The sequence below is a fragment of the Thalassophryne amazonica genome, chromosome 7 (genome assembly GCF_902500255.1).
Source record: "Thalassophryne amazonica chromosome 7, fThaAma1.1, whole genome shotgun sequence".
Lineage (NCBI taxonomy): Eukaryota > Metazoa > Chordata > Actinopteri > Batrachoidiformes > Batrachoididae > Thalassophryne > Thalassophryne amazonica.
In genome coordinates this window covers 86,671,867-86,690,714 of record NC_047109.1, presented here as the reverse complement: position 1 = coordinate 86,690,714, position 18,848 = coordinate 86,671,867, and the positions used below count along the sequence as shown (strand labels likewise).

At 43.4% G+C, this 18,848-nt stretch overlaps 1 protein-coding gene across 1 annotated transcript in view; it reads right to left on the bottom strand.

Annotated features, from left to right (window-relative positions):
- Positions 1–10,201: 10,201 nt before the first annotated feature.
- Positions 10,202–18,848, bottom strand: part of LOC117514454 (G patch domain-containing protein 8-like) — a 188,575-nt gene continuing 179,928 nt past the window's right edge. Inside the window, exon 5 of the mRNA XM_034174925.1 lies at positions 10,202–14,810. Coding sequence (XP_034030816.1) covers positions 10,892–14,810 — 3,919 coding nt within the window. The 3' untranslated portion in view covers positions 10,202–10,891. The remainder of the gene's footprint in view (positions 14,811–18,848) is intronic.

Sequence of the window (18,848 nt, the reverse complement as noted above, 5' to 3'; positions counted from 1 at the left end):
GTTCGTTTTAGAATTGATTTTAAAATTTTAATGTTTGTTTTTAAAGCTATTTATGGCCTTGCACCTCCCTACTTGTCTGAAATTTTAACTTTGCGCACCTACAGTAGGACGTTAAGGGCGTCTGGCCAGCTTTACTTAGATGTTCCAAGGTCAAGATATAAACGCTGGGGTGATCATGCTTTCGCGGTAGCTGGCCCCAGACTGTGGAATGAGCTACCTCTTGAGTTACGTACTATTCCTGACCTAGCACTTTTTAAATCTAAGTTAAAGACTTATTTATTTAAACTGGCTTTTAACACTTAGTGGGGAGGTGACATGTTCTGTTATTTTTATGTTCTTTTTTTATGTGTTGTTTTAAAATTTTATTTTATATGTGTTTTATTTTGTAAATTTGTGTTTTTAATGTTAAGCACTTTGGACACCAGTCGGTGCTGTAAAGCGCTTTATAAATAAATGTTGATTGATTGATTGATTGATTGTGGACTACTGATCCTGACCTTTAACCCTCAACTTAGACCTTGTCTGCTGGCCATTGAGCTTGATCTTTTGATCTTAATTGTTGCCATTTCGTCCTGTACTTTGATCCTGATCAGTCATCCTTATTCTTACTGCTGACCTTTGATCCTGAGCTCTAACAGTGAGTTTTGACCTTTGATCATGCTAGCTCAACTTTAAACCTGATTGCTGAAGTTCAATTCAGATTTTTGACCACCGGTTCCAGTGCATGTGGTGAGGCTTATGTTTGCAGCTCTATTGTGTTTATTTTTTGTTGGTATTCTTCTCTGCTGGTTTATGAACACCAAATTGTACTCAAGGATTTTGTTGATGATACAGTACTTGGGAGGAAAGGGTCTCCTGCATTTCTGTCAAACAAACTGGCTTGTTTATGCCATCTACCCCTGATTCTGCCCGGAAAAAAGCTATTAAAGAAGTATTAAATGGGGAGGTGGTGTTGTGGGCTGGGGTGTTTGGCTGGCTTGGTTTTTGTTTTCTGTTTCTCCCACCAGGTGGTATGCATTCAGGACTGAGTGGCTGAGCATTAGGACCTCACCCTGAACACCTGAGGCTTGTTTTCACATGCAGGTCATCAGGACTCACAGCTGTGGTGTATTCTGTCTTGATTAACATTAAATCGGTGTGTAACTTTGCAAAAACAATGTCGGACTCTGTAGTTTTCTCTGGGCCCCTCCCCAATCAGACCGGGAGTGACATGTTTAGCCGCATGTTCTCCTTGAATTGCTGGCTGTCTGAGTGGTGTCCAAAAAATGAGGTGGGCTTCATAGATAATTGGCAAAGCTTCTGGGGAAAACCTGGTCTTGTTAGGAGAGACGGCATCCATCCCACTTTGGATGGAGCAGCTCTCATTTCTAGAAATCTGGCCAATTTTCTTAAATCCTCCAAACCGTGACTATCCAGGGTTGGGACCAGGAAGCAGAGTTGTAGTCTTACACACCTCTCTGCAGCTTCTCTCCCCCTGCCATCCCCTCATTACCCCATCCCCGTAGAGACGGTGCCTGCTCCCAGACCACCAATAACCAGCAAAAATCTATTTAAGCATAAAAATTCAAAAAGAAAAAATAATATAGCACCTTCAACTGCACCACAGACTAAAACAGTTAAATGTGGTCTATTAAACATTAGGTCTCTCTCTTCTAAGTCCCTGTTGGTAAATGATATAATAATTGATCAACATATTGATTTATTCTGCGTTACAGAAACCTGGTTACAGCAGGATGAATATGTTAGTTTAAATGAGTCAACACCCCCGAGTCACACTAACTGTCAGAATGCTCGTAGCACGGGCCGGGGCGGAGGATTAGCAGCAATCTTCCATTCCAGCTTATTAATTAATCAAAAACCCAGACAGAGCTTTAATTCATTTGAAAGCTTGTCTCTTAGTCTTGTCCATCCAAATTGGAAGTCCCAAAAACCAGTTTTATTTGTTATTATCTATCGTCCACCTGGTCGTTACTGTGAGTTTCTCTGTGAATTTTCAGACCTTTTGTCTGACTTAGTGCTTAGCTCAGATAAGATAATTATAGTGGGCGATTTTAACATCCACACAGATGCTGAGAATGACAGCCTCAACACTGCATTTAATCTATTATTAGACTCTATTGGCTTTGCTCAAAAAGTAAATGAGTCCACCCACCACTTTAATCATATCTTAGATCTTGTTCTGACTTATGGTATGGAAATAGAAGACTTAACAGTATTCCCTGAAAACTCCCTTCTGTCTGATCATTTCTTAATAACATTTACATTTACTCTGATGGACTACCCAGCAGTGGGGAATAAGTTTCATTACACTAGAAGTCTTTCAGAAAGCGCTGTAACTAGGTTTAAGGATATGATTCCTTCTTTATGTTCTCTAATGCCATATACCAACACAGTGCAGAGTAGCTACCTAAACTCTGTAAGTGAGATAGAGTATCTCGTCAATAGTTTTACATCCTCAATGAAGACAACTTTGGATGCTGTAGCTCCTCTAAAAAAGAGAGCTTTAAATCAGAAGTGCCTGACTCCGTGGTATAACTCACAAACTCGTAGCTTAAAGCAGATAACCCATAAGTTGGAGAGGAAATGGCGTCTCACTAATTTAGAAGATCTTCACTTAGCCTGGAAAAAGAGTCTGTTGCTCTATAAAAAAGCCCTCCGTAAAGCTAGGACATCTTTCTACTCATCACTAATTGAAGAAAATAAGAACAACCCCAGGTTTCTTTTCAGCACTGTAGCCAGGCTGACAAAGAGTCAGAGCTCTATTGAGCTGAGTATTCCATTAACTTTAACTAGTAATGACTTCATGACTTTCTTTGCTAACAAAATTTTAACTATTAGAGAAAAAATTACTCATAACCATCCCAAAGACGTATCGTTATCTTTGGCTGCTTTCAGTGATGCCGGTATTTGGTTAGACTCTTTCTCTCCGATTGTTCTGTCTGAGTTATTTTCATTAGTTACTTCATCCAAACCATCAACATGTTTATTAGACCCCATTCCTACCAGGCTGCTCAAGGAAGCCCTACCATTATTTAATGCTTCGATCTTAAATATGATCAATCTATCTTTGTTAGTTGGCTATGTACCACAGGCTTTTAAGGTGGCAGTAATTAAACCATTACTTAAAAAGCCATCACTTGACCCAGCTATCTTAGCTAATTATAGGCCAATCTCCAACCTTCCTTTTCTCTCAAAAATTCTTGAAAGGGTAGTTGTAAAACAGCTAACTGATCATCTGCAGAGGAATGGTCTATTTGAAGAGTTTCAGTCAGGTTTTAGAATTCATCATAGTACAGAAACAGCATTAGTGAAGGTTACAAATGATCTTCTTATGGCCTCGGACAGTGGACTCATCTCTGTGCTTGTTCTGTTAGACCTCAGTGCTGCTTTTGATACTGTTGACCGTAAAATTTTATTACAGAGATTAGAGCATGCCATAGGTATTAAAGGCACTGCGCTGCAGTGGTTTGAATCATATTTGTCTAATAGATTACAATTTGTTCATGTAAATGGAGAATCTTCTTCACAGACTAAAGTTAATTATGGAGTTCCACAAGGTTCTGTGCTAGGACCAATTTTATTCACTTTATACATGCTTCCCTTAGGCAGTATTATTAGACGGTATTGCTTAAATTTTCATTGTTACGCAGATGATACCCAGCTTTATCTGTCCATGAAGCCAGAGGACACACACCAATTAGCTAAACTGCAGGATTGTCTTACAGACATAAAGACATGGATGACCTCTAATTTCCTGCTTTTAAACTCAGATAAAACTGAAGTTATTGTACTTGGCCCCACAAATCTTAGAAACATGGTGTCTAACCAGATCCTTACTGTGGATGGCATTACCCTGACCTCTAGTAATACTGTGAGAAATCTTGGAGTCATTTTTGATCAGGATATGTCATTCAAAGCGCATATTAAACAAATATGTAGGACTGCTTTTTTGCATTTACGCAATATCTCTAAAATCAGAAAGGTCTTGTCTCAGAGTGATGCTGAAAAACTAATTCATGCATTTATTTCCTCTAGGCTGGACTATTGTAATTCATTATTATCAGGTTGTCCTAAAAGTTCCCTAAAAAGCCTTCAGTTAATTCAAAATGCTGCAGCTAGAGTACTGACGGGGACTAGAAGGAGAGAGCATATCTCACCCATATTGGCCTCTCTTCATTGGCTTCCTGTTAATTCTAGAATAGAATTTAAAATTCTTCTTCTTACTTATAAGGTTTTGAATAATCAGGTCCCATCTTATCTTAGGGACCTCGTAGTACCATATCACCCCAATAGAGCGCTTCGCTCTCAGACTGCAGGCTTACTTGTAGTTCCTAGGGTTTGTAAGAGTAGAATGGGAGGCAGAGCCTTCAGCTTTCAGGCTCCTCTCCTGTGGAACCAGCTCCCAATTCAGATCAGGGAGACAGACACCCTCTCTACTTTTAAGATTAGGCTTAAAACTTTCCTTTTTGCTAAAGCTTATAGTTAGGGCTGGATCAGGTGACCCTGAACCATCCCTTAGTTATGCTGCTATAGACGTAGACTGCTGGGGGGTTCCCATGATGCACTGTTTCTTTCTCTTTTTGCTCTGTATGCACCACTCTGCATTTAATCATTAGTGATCGATCTCTGCTCCCCTCCACAGCATGTCTTTTTCCTGGTTCTCTCCCTCAGCCCCAGCAGAAGACTGCCCCTCCCTGAGCCTGGTTCTGCTGGAGATTTCTTCCTGTTAAAAGGGAGTTTTTCCTTCCCACTGTAGCCAAGTGCTTGCTCACAGGGGGTCGTTTTGACCGTTGGGGTTTTACATAATTGTTGTATGGCCTTGCCTTACAATGTAAAGCGCCTTGGGGCAACTGTTTGTTGTGATTTGGCGCTATATAAAAAAATTGATTGATTGATTGATCAGAGATTGCTGCATTTAAACCTTGAATGCACAGTGTGTGATGGCCAGAGACTCGACCTTGTGAGCAGACGTGTGAGATCGACGTCAGGAGAACAATCTCACCATCACGGACGCAGAGACCGCTCCAGGTTTGACGCCACAGTCTGTGAAGGAGGATTGGGTGAGGTCTCACGCTCTTCAGCACACTTCCTGAGGTAATTCAGTTTTTGATGACTTTTATGAAGTAATGACAGTGGATTTGGTGTCCCTCACACCTTGTGTTAGTGAGCTGTCACGTTATGCTAATTGTCTAATCAGCTTCTGCTGCAGTGGAGATTTGAACTGAGTTGTTCCGTGCCTGCAGGGTGAGAAGCTGATGTATAGATTTAAGCCAGGAAGTGTTTGCTGATTGTGTGCACCTTTGAGCTGTGTCTCTCTGTGTGGAGTTGGACTCACCTCATGTTTTCTTTCTTCACAGACTTGGTTTGTCGCGGCCACCTGGGGGGTGTCGGCGGGGTCCCTGGGTCCGAACTGCTGTGGCTCCGGACCGTTTGCGCTGTTGAGAGCGCGCCGTGTTTCCACCTCACCAGACCGCGGACTTTTTAGTTGTTTAGCACTGCACACACTGTTATGTTTATTAAATTCTGTTATCTTTTGAACCGTGCTCTGCTTATTTTATGCTGGGTCCTTTCAAACGCTGGGTCAGTGCTCCGACCACGTCCGAAACATAACAGGTGGCATTTGAGCATTTACAGGTGAAAGATCCTGGTAAGTTTTTAGCTAAACATTGCCTGTTTCATGGTTCATTGGTGATCTGGTGCTAACTTGAACCCAGGCATTGGTGGATTCTACCAATCAATCAATCAATCAATTTTATTTATATAGCGCCAAATCACAACAAACAGTTGCCCCAAGGCGCTTTATATTGTAAGGCAAGGCCATACAATAATTACGTAAAAACCCCAACGGTCAAAACGACCCCCTGTGAGCAAGCACTTGGCGACAGTGGGAAGGAAAAACTCCCTTTTAACAGGAAGAAACCTCCAGCAGAAGCAGGCTCAGGGAGGGGCAGTCTTCTGCTGGGACTGGTTGGGGCTGAGGGAGAGAACCAGGAAAAAGACATGCTGTGGAGGGGAGCAGAGATCAATCACTAATGATTAAATGCAGAGTGGTGCATACAGAGCAAAAGGAGAAAGAAACACTCAGTGCATCATGGGAACCCCCCAGCAGTCTAAGTCTATAGCAGCATAACTAAGGGATGGTTCAGGGTCACCTGAACACTTAGATACCAGTCTTCTCTGATTTCCTGGTCATATAGTGGATTTACACAGCCTCTGCTCCGTGGAGTATGTATACTCTAGCAGACAAGTGATGAACCATTTTGATTTATTTTATTTTATTTTTTACTCTTTCTGGGAATTTGACTTCTTATTTGGTATGGAAACATGACAGCATGTTGGTGAGTTTGTCACCCTCTCTATGAAGTTTTTCCTCACTGACTGTACATTTTTTAGTCCTCCTCAGACTTAGGCGGAAGGTGACTGTCAGTATTCAGAAACTGCTTTCACTGCCAGCAGATAAAGGCTGATGTTTACTCCAGCTTTGCATGGCATCTTTCCTGAATCAAAACTGCTGAGTCCTGAATTGTGCATGGTGGTTCTGACTGTTCTGTATTCTTAGCTGGAATAAGTGTGTGCATTTCATTTTCAAGTTATTGAATGAATAAGTGAAATGGCTCTGTGGGGTAGGAGTTGAATAATCAGTACAGTAGACTAGATTTACAACCCCAATTCAAAAAAAGTTGGCATGGCAAGGAAAATGCAAAAAAACAAAAAACAAAAACCAACCAAACAAACAAACAAACAAAAAAAAAACTCACAATGATTCTTCTATTTACTTTGACTTCATTGCAGACAGTATGAACGCAAGATATTTCATGTTGTACGTGGTCAGCTTCATTTAATTTGTTAATACATCCATTCCTGCATCTGCAATACATTGCAAAAAAAAAGTTAGGACAGTAAAGCATTTACTACTTTGTAATATTGCCATTTCCTCTCACAATACTTGAGAGACATTTTGGCAGTGACGATACCATGTGATGAAGCATTGCAGTTGTTATGTTGTCATAGGATTGTTGCTGTTGCATTTTGTGTTTCAAAATTCTCAAATTCACACATTCTCTTTTGGGCACCGGTCAGGAATGCAGGTAGGCCAGTCCAGGACCGTAACTGCTTCTTCTGTAGTAATGCCTTTGTAATGTGTGCAGAATGTGGTTTTGCACTGTCTTGTTGAAAAATAGATGGATGTCCCTAGAAAAGACGTCTGAAGGCAGTGTATGTTGTTCTACAATATCAATGTACTTTTTTCATTAATACTACCATCACAGAAGTGTAAATAACCTCTGCCAAGTGTCCAAATACAATGTCATACCATGACAGACTCTAACTTCTGGACTTGTTGCTAATAATAAATCTGGATGGTGCTTTCCATCTTTTATGTGGAGCACATAGCTTCTGTTTGTTCCATAAAAGATACTGAACAATGATTTGTTTGACCACGATACAAGTTTCCACTGTGTGATGGTCCAACCCAGATGCCTCAAAACCCAGAGAAGTTAATGCTGCTTCTGGACAAGATTAACGTAAGGATTCTTTTTTGGACAGTAAAGTTATAAGTGGCAATTGTGACTGCAACTCCATACTGTTGTACTTAACAAAGGCTTCCCAAAGTAATCCCCTGTCATGTGATGATATCAGATATTGATGAAATTGAGCATAGCATTAGTTTAGGCAGGCCACAAAATCAAGCTGACAACTCACAACTTGGCATATCCCTTATAAAGCACCCTATTTAATCTTCCTCAGTGGCTTGGCATAGCTGCTTCCTCTGCAAACTGAATTGCAACCCACCTCTACCCCATGGCCTCCTGTTTTTATTGGTCCTGCATCTGGCTTGCTTAATATAATTTTGTTGTCATTGATACCTGCCCATGTTTGGGGTCTTTGTTGCTGCTCTCCTTGCTACAGCTTTTCCATGTAGGCACATGGAGGGGCAGGGAGGTGTGCTTTTTTCCTGATATGTGGAAAAGTAGGGAGGTCCCACAACAGAGCCACACAGCCAAATATAAGTTAGTGCAAAGAAACTGAAGTCAGATGACATATTATTGTGGCCATAGCTGAGTTCAAACACTAGATCGCTCGTACATGAGACCAAGCCTCTGCCAGGTCAGCCAAAGGGGAATTCTCCACCAGCCAAGCTCGTAGGAACATCTTTTCAATCTGGACTTCACGTTCTTACACATTTCTCCACCATGTTTAGTTTGACCTCATCCCAAGGTCACAGATGCATTTAAGCATGTTCTGTCATAACTTGGTCAACTGCCACATCCTGGCAACAGGATGTGGCAACACCACCACTTTGTGACCAAATGACATATTCTTGTGGCCACAGTGGGGTTCGAACACCAGATCCCTCCTACTTAACACCAAGGCTCTACCAGGTAAGCCAAAGGGGGATTCCCCACTAGCCAAGCTAGTAGGAACATCTTTTCAATCTGGACTTCACCTTGTTACAAAACAATGCTTTCTTATTGAGGAAAGTAGTCCTGACTGAATGACAGTTCTTGATGCAGTTTTGCCTGCAGGATCATGATGTTCAGCTTAGGCTTGTACCCATGCCCATTTAATGATAGAATGCACTACAGAGGGAGAAATATGCTAATCCCTTCCAATATGTCCTTGAGGAACATTGTTTTTAAACATTTCAAGAATTTTTTTCACACATTTGGTGACAAACGGGAGATGATCTGCCCGCCGTTGCTCATCAAAGACTCAAGGCTTTTGTGGATATTGGCTTTGTACCATATCACAATTATGTCAGGGTTTGAGTTTGTTTAGTTACCTGTTTTTATTTCTTTTCTCTGATTTGTTTGTTATTTTTCTTAGTTCATTGTTTTTTTTTGGTCTGTTTATTCTCTTGCTGGGTTTTTCTGCTTGGGTCTGTCTGTCTCTACTTCTTGTTAGTCGGCCTGTAACACCTGTTTTTGGAATGTGTTGCATGCCTGAAATGCAGGAATTAACAAATGAAATAAAATTCATACGTTGCACAATGAAATCAAAGTCAATGTAAATGTAAGAATTAATACAAGAGCCCCCCCCCCCCACCTACGCCGCCGCATTTTCCATACTGTCCCAACTTTTTCTGATTTAGGGTTGTAAATTCCAGTTGTATAGCTCAGGCGACATGTCTGTATTCTTGTACAAATGGTTCGTCTTCACTGTCCCAGTCCAGCCAGCTGGGTACAGACTTTGGCTGGTGGTGTACTCTGTGATGGAACCATGTGCTTCATGACACAGTTTCTGGGAATCTGAGCACCAGCTTGATGGACCACAGAGCCTGTTTGAGACTTTGTTCTTTGTTTTATGTTCGGTCATCAGGACTGCTGATTAGTTCAGTGATTAGGATCAAGTCAAAATCTACCAGGAAAATGATTCTTCATTCTGATCACATCACCTTTCCATCAAATTTCATTTAAGTCCGTCTGTGACATCATGGTAACTATCAAGCTAACAAACACACAAATTGCAATGCAAACGGAACCTTCTTGGTGGCTGAGCCAATCCACATCTGTCACTCTCTATAACTGTGAGCCAAAATTAAGGTTAAATTGGAAATCATGAAAAAAGACCAGGTAAAAGATAATGAAAACTCCACTTAATAGTTTCATTGACACAGCACATTTCGACAAATCAGAAAAATAAAATCTGAACAATGATTCAGATACCCACCTGCCATAGGTCTGTTATTTGTTTTCCCTTACAAATGGTGCTGCAGTGGTGCCACAGAATAACATTATCAGTAAAGTGGAAGCCGCCTCATCCTCAGAGCTCAATTAAAGCAAATGGAATGTCCTTCACAATGGCACATCTGATTGATTTTGGGATCACGTCATTAACAGTAGACTAAGAGCTTCTGAATGTACCTCAGGATATTTTAAGCCTGTGATTCCCTTTGAGAATTTGTGAACCAGATAATATTGATTCTGTGAAAATTATTATATTATGTTATTAACCAGAAAGATAAAGAAAATTACATTTTTTTATTTTTTCAAAACAGAATGCTGTCAATTTGCGCCTGGCAGCATGGGTTGGTGTCACACACCACTACATCCGCCACACTACACCACGGCACCGACCCTGGATGGCAACCACCCAGGCAGACTGTTGTCACATCTAATTTTATCATGCTGTTGTCATGTGCATGTGTGAGTGTGTGTGTGTCAGTGACACCATTGGGTAGAAAATAAACATTCTACACAGAAAAGGTTAAATTCTTTGTATTTTATTGTTTTGCCTTGATTCTAATATGATCATTCACTCAATATTTACACTAGTGAGACAAAACAGATCTTTACAATTGTCAAATATGGAAATGTGTGTGCATGTGTCTTACACAGACACAACTACGTTAGACACCAATGTATAGCAGCTGTGCTATGGCCCCCAGTCAATGGACTATCATTTATATTTGTGGAAATTGACATTCCTGCTCATATACCCGGGATGAAATGGAGATAAGTGGAGAATATTATCACTTCCTTTCTGCCCATTTGTCCCTGTTGTGAAGGATACTTCAAAAGGCAGCCACTTTGTGTCATGTTCAGAAGGAAAGATAGGAGCTGACACAAGCCCAGCTTGCCTTTCAATAAGCAGGTGCACATTGCCTTTAGTAGGGACCTGAATTAGAAATGATGGGAAAAAGCAAAAGATCAAAGTCCATTATCTCACCGTCTGCTGCAATACAGTGGTAACTAACTAGAAAAATACATTTTTACTTGAGTTCTTTCTTTTTTTCTGGCTGCGCGGGCATGTGAGGGTGAACAGATATAGTCTGTGATGTTAGCAAAAGTACTGACATGTTCCCTCCTTTTTAATCAGTTAAGGTTTTGTCGAAAACTAAACCTAATTCTCACTGTCTGATGTTACAATGAAAGACAAAAACTTGTGAAGATCATAAAGCTTTCTGTTGAAACCTCACTGGCCACGCTGCATCCATGAAAGGCTGCAGGATTAAAGGTTGCAGAGCGATGGGGGAGAGGGAGGAGAGAGGAGAGAGGGGGCTGTGGTGAAAAGCAGGAGATGGATGTAGGAAAGGGACGGGATGGTGGGATAGAAGGATGGAGGGGAAAAGGGAAGAGATGGAGAAGGGCATGAGGTGAAGGTAGTGAAGGACTGAAGGGTGGAGTGGGGGTAAGTGATGACGGAGCTGGGCCGGATGTGGGTGCACGGCTGGAGAGGGGGATGATGAGGAAGAGGATGAGGAGGAGGAGGATATGGAGAGGGCTGCGTTTGGCAAAATGACATGAGGGAGGGTGGAGAATGGGGGCGACGGTGCGAGAGGGGGGAGGTTGGGGACTCTCAGGGCGATGGGTGGGTTAAAGCCGTCTTGTGGGGTGACGTGTGGGAGTGGGAGACTTGTTCGAAGGGCGAGCTGAGGGTTGCGAGAGGCTGCAGGAGCAGGTGGGAACTGTTCCTCTGAGGTTCCACAGTTCTCTGTCTGTGACGTCTGTGTGTATAATTCACAGTTAGCTTCCTTGTGCAGATCTGAATGTTCTTGCGTCTGTTCGAGGACTTTCTGCATGTGCTCTCTTGCCTGCTCTTGCAGTAGGCGATATTTGTCTATCTCCTCTGCGCTGAAGCTGATGGGTGGAGCTATTTGTCTGCAGGCCTGCTTATCATCAGTTCTGAGATTTGACACACTGCTTGGATGTGACACAACCATGTCCTGATCACATTTTTGCCTGAGAGCATCTGCTCTGGTCACTTCCTCCCCCTCCCCTTCCTTTTCCTGACTTTTCTCCAGCAATCCTCTACTTTTCCTAACTTTTCTCTGGATTGCAGGTCTTTTCCCTATGAGAGGCAGAAGTAAAGTCCTGGCTGGCTTCTTAATTGTGGACAGTTCTAGAGTGGATGTGTCTGAGGTGTTTTTGGTGTCAGGGACAGAAGTTCCTTCATGAATGCTAGAAGAAGAGCTGGGCTCCTTTAGCTGTGTGGGATCTACTCTGTCAGGACAGTGCGAGTGAAGGCCTAGTGCTGTGAGAGGAATCAGAGAACTTGGGGATGAGGACTTTGAGACACACATATTGGTAAGGCAGGACAAAGTGGACGTGGGGCTATGCTTTACCGCCTGAGTGGCCACGGGGGAGATTACAGTACAGTGCTGAGAAGGTTGACAGGAGCTCCCCGTTGTCTCATCCACCATGAGTCCTGAGCAGGTGCTGCTCCTGCTCCACTCCCAACTCAGCTCAGATATGCTGGTGCTGCTGCAAGGGCTGCAAGAGCGTGAGCTTTGGCATCTGCTGGTCCGTGTGGTGCCCCCACTGTATGGACTGCTTGTCTGCCTGCCCGTTGACCACTCGGGGCTTGAAAAGTGTCTAGAGCTTGAGCGTCTGCTGTCTATGGACCTCAACACACACCCCGGGCTGTCTCTGTTGTCAATTCTTGTCTGGGATCCTGATGCAGATCTGTGTGCCCCCCTGTCTTCCCAACTGTCGCTGCTGCCCCATGTCCATCTATCCAAGCTGCACCTGTCCCAGTCCACATCCTCCGTGCTAAGATGTCTGCTTCTCCTGCCCCAGCTGTTAGATCCAGGGCTGAACCGGACGGGTTGATCCCACGCCACTCTGTTTCTCAATCTCCATCCACTTCTTGACCTGCCCTCCTCATTAACCCGAGAAAAGTCCCCTATCATCCACTCCCACTGTTCCGTGTCTGAAATCAGACCTCTGTCCCTGCAACTTGTGCGACCTCCTGTTTTCCAGCCCCTCTCCGTCTCCCCCCAGATTTGACAACGCCTCCAGCTCTTCCTCTTGCCATGAATGAATATCTTGTCCCCGTGGAGGAGTTTTCGCTTTCTCATCGGGTTGTTACTACAGCTGTTGTCAGGGTAACAGCAGTCAATGAAACTCTTGCGGTTGCTATGGTGACCTCTTTCCCAAAACAGCTTCTCCTTACATCCCGGCGAGGAGCGTAAGGAGAAGTGAGACCGCCAGGGAAAAATCATAGGATCTCCTTCTCTGGCATCCTCCCCCTCGGTGTGCCTGCCGGGTCGGGAAGATCCACCGTGGCGCTCTTCTTGGTCCTTGTCTGTCCGCGACTGGGATTCCGTGCTGTGGCTCCTGTGCGGCCTCTTTCTGACAGAGACAGACACTGGCTCAGCCTCACATCTCCCCAGGAGACAGTTGCTCCCTGCTCTCCGCACCCTCCTCCTCGTCCCCCTTTCTCTCCTTCTCTTCCCCCACCTCCCTCCAGCATCTCCTCGCTGCTCTCTGCCAGAGGAGGCACAGACTGTAGCGACCACACTCCTCACTTTGCACTTCGGTACTTGCCGCTTGTTTGAAGCGTTCTCCTTCTCGCTCCTCTTCCTCTTCCCTGCCTTGTGTGTCTTGGTGCTGGCTTTCCTCTTTTTGCATGACACTTCTGTGATGCCCACGTACGACTGCTGAGTGCTGGCACACTCGCATATTGTTTGCCTCCCACGCTCACACCTGGACGGGCCGATGCACATCCTCTGTGTGCCAGGCTGGGTGACAGACTCTAATTTACAGCTCAGGGCTGTGATGGCTCTATCCCTGATCCCTCTTACACCCCCTAATCTGTCTCCCAAAGGATTCTGGGAGTTTATGTCAGAGCTGTCACTGTGAGCACCGATAAATGGATGGGACGCTGCCCTCGCCCATTTCTCAATACTAGTGGTATATTTTCCATTCTCCGCTTCTATTTCTGTTGATGAAAGGTTTTTGTTCTTTCGGAACAGGTGTGCTTCTGTCTCCACATCAATATGCGGTTCTGCCTCAGCTTTATTCTGACTGTGTGCACTTAGCTCGTGTCTAATCTGTTTCGGTAAAGAAGACTGAGTGTTGGCTGTAAGAATTCCTGGTGTGCGTGGGTTTGAGTCATCTAACAGGGTGCATAACTCATTTTGTTTTGGTTGTTGGAGTTCCTGTGTGAGTTGTGTTCCTGGTCGGTTCAGACACAGTGGGTTGCAGCTGTAAGAAATCTGCGGTTCGGACTTGGTGAACTTCAGTAACCTGAGAGGCCACCTCAGAGAGGCCGAACCATCTTTCCCCAGCACACACATGTATTGAGTCTCCTCTTCTTCTTGATTTCTCGCTGCCTCGCTGGCTTTGTGTTCAGTCTCAACACATGTCCCTGGTGTTACCTGAGTCTGTGATGGAGAGAAAAGCGAATTGTGATTCTGATTATCAGGAGCTACTGTGGAAATGGGATGGTGTTCTTTAATGACTTCTCTTTTCTTCATCTCCTTTTCTTCTCTTACACCATCCCTAGAGACGATGCCAATGTCCCTCGGTCCAACATTATCAGAGCTGGATTTTTGTGCTGCTCTCTGAGAGTCTTTTCGCTCCTCTGCCTCACTAATTTCCCTGTCTATATCTTCCATTATTCCCCTTATCCTTTCTTTCATTTGTTCTCTCTTCTCTTTCTCCTCCTCCTCCAGCTCTGAGAAGAAGGAGGCAGAAGGCTCCAGCCTGGGCCCCCTGCGTGAGAAACAGAAGGAAACCCCAAGTCGGCCTCCAGCTCTTCCCTGTCCGTCAAGAGGCAGTTGTGGATACAAGCCCAAACATGACTGGTGGTTTGCTGCAGGAGTCTCTGTGTTGCATGTCGGGTGTGTGATCAGTGGAGAGTCTCCTGGAGAAGGTGCCGACGGTACAGGAATGGGAGATCGGCATTGAAGCATTGGCTGCTGGCTAAGAGGAGCTGTTTTGTGGTGTGAAGGATGAGGCCTCTGGGTGCGACTGAATGATTCAGGAGTGTTCTCAGGGCTGTGGTCCTTCTGGCGGATGGCCTTCTCCCGCTGCTGACTCACACTCTGAACTGCACTTCTCAGCCCAAAATGCCTTCCTGGAATTCTGCAAAAGGAGATGAGAAATCACATTTATATGAGATTGCATGACTTTACTCTAGATGGACTCAGTTTAAGTCATAAAAGTAGTGAATTACATAATGAAATAACTACTGCTTGGCAACTTTGTTATAGTTGCCAAGATGCAGTTATTTGCGGAATTATTTTTACAAGAAGTAGTAAGTTCTGCTTAAGCCCTCAGGCCTGTTGGTACTGGTGCTTATCTGTAGATTCTGGTGCCTGAACTGGATGAAAGTATGGATAGGATACCTGTCCAACACAGGCTACTTGCTTAACCAAGGCCGGTACTCTTTTTAGCTGGGTGGACTGGGACGATGCAGATGAAGTGTCTTGTCCAAGAACATAGATAGTGTGAGCTGGAATCACATTTGGGGTCTACATCTTGGTAACTTTATCCCGCTGATCTACCTCTTTACAAACAATTGTTCAAAACTAGAAAGTCAGTACTTACTCCGGTATTTTACCTAAACAGTTGCAGTTTAAGGAGAAAGGAGCCCTGCCTTTCTCATGCTCCATTGCTGTTGTAAAAATCTCTTTTGTTTTTTGGCTTCTTGAGCAATGAAAAGCAAAAAAGATTTGCTGGCTGAAGAGTATCTTTTACCTAATAACTAAAGGGAGAGTCAGTCAGCCAAAACAAAAACCATCCATATATCAAATTTAGGACTGGCCTCCGGGAGGGTGTGTGTGTGTGTGTGTGTGGGTGTGTGTGTGTGTGTGTGTGTGTGTGTGTGCGCGTGGGGGGGGATCATTTCCATGACGAAAAATTTAACAATTTATGCTTAAAGAAGATAAACGGAACATCAGTGTGGAATGTAAATTATGCCTTTCAGCAGTAAACAACCCAACATCATCAAAGGACTTCAAATATCAACATCTATGCTTGAGAAAAAAATGCAGGTGAAACTAGCAGCTAGCTGGCTGTAGTTTACAGAATCCCAAAGTTAAAGCTAGCATCAGTAAGCTGTAGCTAGATACTGTTACTCCATAAGCAACTTGTTGCCATTTTAAAGCTAACTGCGCTTGTTTATACAGTATTTTTAAATGATACGTTTTGGTTATTTTAATATTGTTGTGCATACGAGGTCTATTAGAAAAGTATCCGACCTTATTATTTTTTTCAAAAACCATATGGATTTGAATCACGTGTGATTACATCAGACATGCTTGAACCCTCGTGGGCATGCGAGAGTTTTTTCACGCCTGTCGGTTACGTCATTCGCCTGTGGGCAGTCTTTGAGTGAGGAGTCGTCCACCCGCTCGTCGATTTTTTTCATTGTTTAGGAATGGCTCAGAGACTGTTGCTTTGTTTGATAAAATTTTTTCAAAACTGTAAGGCACAACTGAGTGGACACCATTCAATAAATTCAGCTGGTTTTCGGTAAAAATTTTAACGGCTGATGAGAGATTTTGGTCTGGTAGTGTCGCTTTAAGGACGGTCCACGGCGCCTGACGGCGATCTGCGCTTCGAGGCGGCAGCGTCTCGCCGTTTCAAGTTGAAAACTTCCACATTTCAGGCTCTGTTGACACAGTAAGTCGTCAGAGAACAGAGAACTTTCAGAAGAAGTCGGCATGAGGAGTTTATTCGGACATTCCATTGTTAACGGTCATTTTGTAATGAAAGAACGTGCGGGCAGAGTCGCATGTCGGGCTGGACCCGACCGCGGGGGGTCGCGGCAGGAAAAACACCTCCGTTGGAAATCTTAACGGGCAAGTTGGAACATGCCCAAGCTGTTAAACAATTACTCAGTTACTCACTTGTTGAAAGCCATTAAAAGCCGCCTGAATTCTACAAATGGTTTTCAACACGGAGGTGTTTTTCCTGTCGCGGCGCACACAGATTTGCCGAGTCGTCACGGAAACGACTCGGCGAATTTGCGCGTACGTCTTTCATTAAAAAAATGTCCTTAAACAGTGGAATGTCCGCATAAATTCCTCATGCCGGCCTCTTCTGAATCTTCTCTGTTCTCTCACGATGTCCTGGGTGAATTAAGCCTTAAATTAGGATGTTTTCAGCTCGAAACAGGCCGACGACAGCGCCTGGAAGCGCTGCAGGACGTCCCGCTCCGTGGGAAGTCCTTACACCGACAGAAACACCCCATAATCTCTCATCAGCCGTTAAACTTTTCACAGAAAACCAGCTTAATTTCTCGAATAGTGTCCACTCGGATATTCCTCACAGGTCCAGAAAAATTTTTGATAAAGCAACGCGCGCCGTCTCGAGCAGCGTGTGAAACAAAGGAATTCAGCCGAGAGGGCGGGACCACATCTCACTCAAGGCCTGCCCACAGGGAAATTACGTCACCGACGTGTGAAAAAACTCACGCATGCGCACGAGGGTTCAAGCATGATTGGTGTAATCGCATGTCATTCAAATCCATATAGTTAAAAAAAAAATAAAAGGGTCGGTTTATTATCTAAGAGACCTCGTACTTTAGTTTAGGCAGCAAGGTGACTTAGCGGTTAGCATTGTTACCTCATAGCAAGAAGGTCATGGGATTGCTTCCCGCCTGAGCCTTTCTGTGTGGAGTTTGCATGTTCTGCCCATGTTTGCATGGGTTCTTTCCAGGTTCCTCCCACTTCCAAAGACATGCAGGTTAGGTGAATTGTTGTCTCTAAATTGACCATAGGTGTGAATGTGGGTGTGAATGTGTTTGTCCATGTATGCATAGCACTGCGACAGATTGGTGTCCTGTCCAGGTTGTACCCCAACTCATGACCACTGGGATAAGCTCCAGTACCCCCTGTGACCCTTGATTGGAGTAAGAAGATATAGAAAATGAATGAATAATTTAGTTGACTGACTAAAGTTTGTAACCAGTTTTGCCAAAAATGTCTTAATCGATATATTGGCTCTCTAAAATGTTGCTAAGATTTGCTTCAACACTGTCTTGTCCTCTTGAGGCTTGGAATATTTTTTTTCCCTTGTTTTGATTTGTTTTTCGGTGGTGGGGAAGACAGGTGGGAACTGAAAACAAAACTGAACTGAAAAGAAGAACTAACAGGTCTGAGAGTAATTAGAGAGAGAATTCTTGCTGGTTGATAGGTGATCAAATACTTATTTCATGCAATAACATGCAAATTAATTATTTAAAAGTCATAATGTGAATTTCTGGATTTTTTTTTTTTTAATTCTGTCTCACAGTTGAAGTGTACCTATGATAAAAAATTACAGACCTCTCCATTCTTTGTAGCTGTGAAAACTTGGATCAAATACTTATTTGCCTCACTGTAGCTATATAACTTGCAACAATGGGATTGTTTGGAATGTTGTTGCTGTGGGGACCAAAAACAGGGGGACACCAGGACATGCAGCGGAGGAACAGGCATTCAGACGTTTGAAGTCTCACTTTTACCTGGAATTGCAAGTTCCACATTGAGGTTAAACTCCTCTTTCCATGCTTCCAAGACTTTGCAAAGTTATTGGAATCCACGTTCCACTTAGCTGGCGGTTTTAGGCCACATATGAGGATAAGGCCATTACAGGCTGGCAAGCACTTCCTTTCCGCACACCGTTAGCCAATTCATGGAAACTGGATGGAAGAGCACTACCCTTGCCCACAGGTCTATGTCTTGTCCTCCCATTGGCTCCTCCCCTGCATCTCCCAGTAATCAATCTTTTCTGTCTCCCCAGCAAAAATATTCCAAACAATCCCATTGTTATAAAACTGATTACATTTTTTAGAATAAAAAGTGTCAGATATGTTGCTCATCGCGTGATAGAATATTTAGTTACTAGTGTGGTCAAAAATCGCTAAATCTACTGACAACTTTGCTAAATTGACAACACTACTTGTCACAGGTAATAAGTAATTGTAATAGAATGTATTTTTTACAGTAATGCTCCCAACCTTGACAATATGGAATCCAACACATGCATTGTTATTCCCTAATATGTAAACCAATGATAGCATACATGCAAATTTAGAAAATAAGAAAGAAGAATGCATAATCTTGATCCTCATATTAATGCTATCCACATGCTTTGAGCTGATTATAGAAAAACACATTTAATTGCACAGGGAAT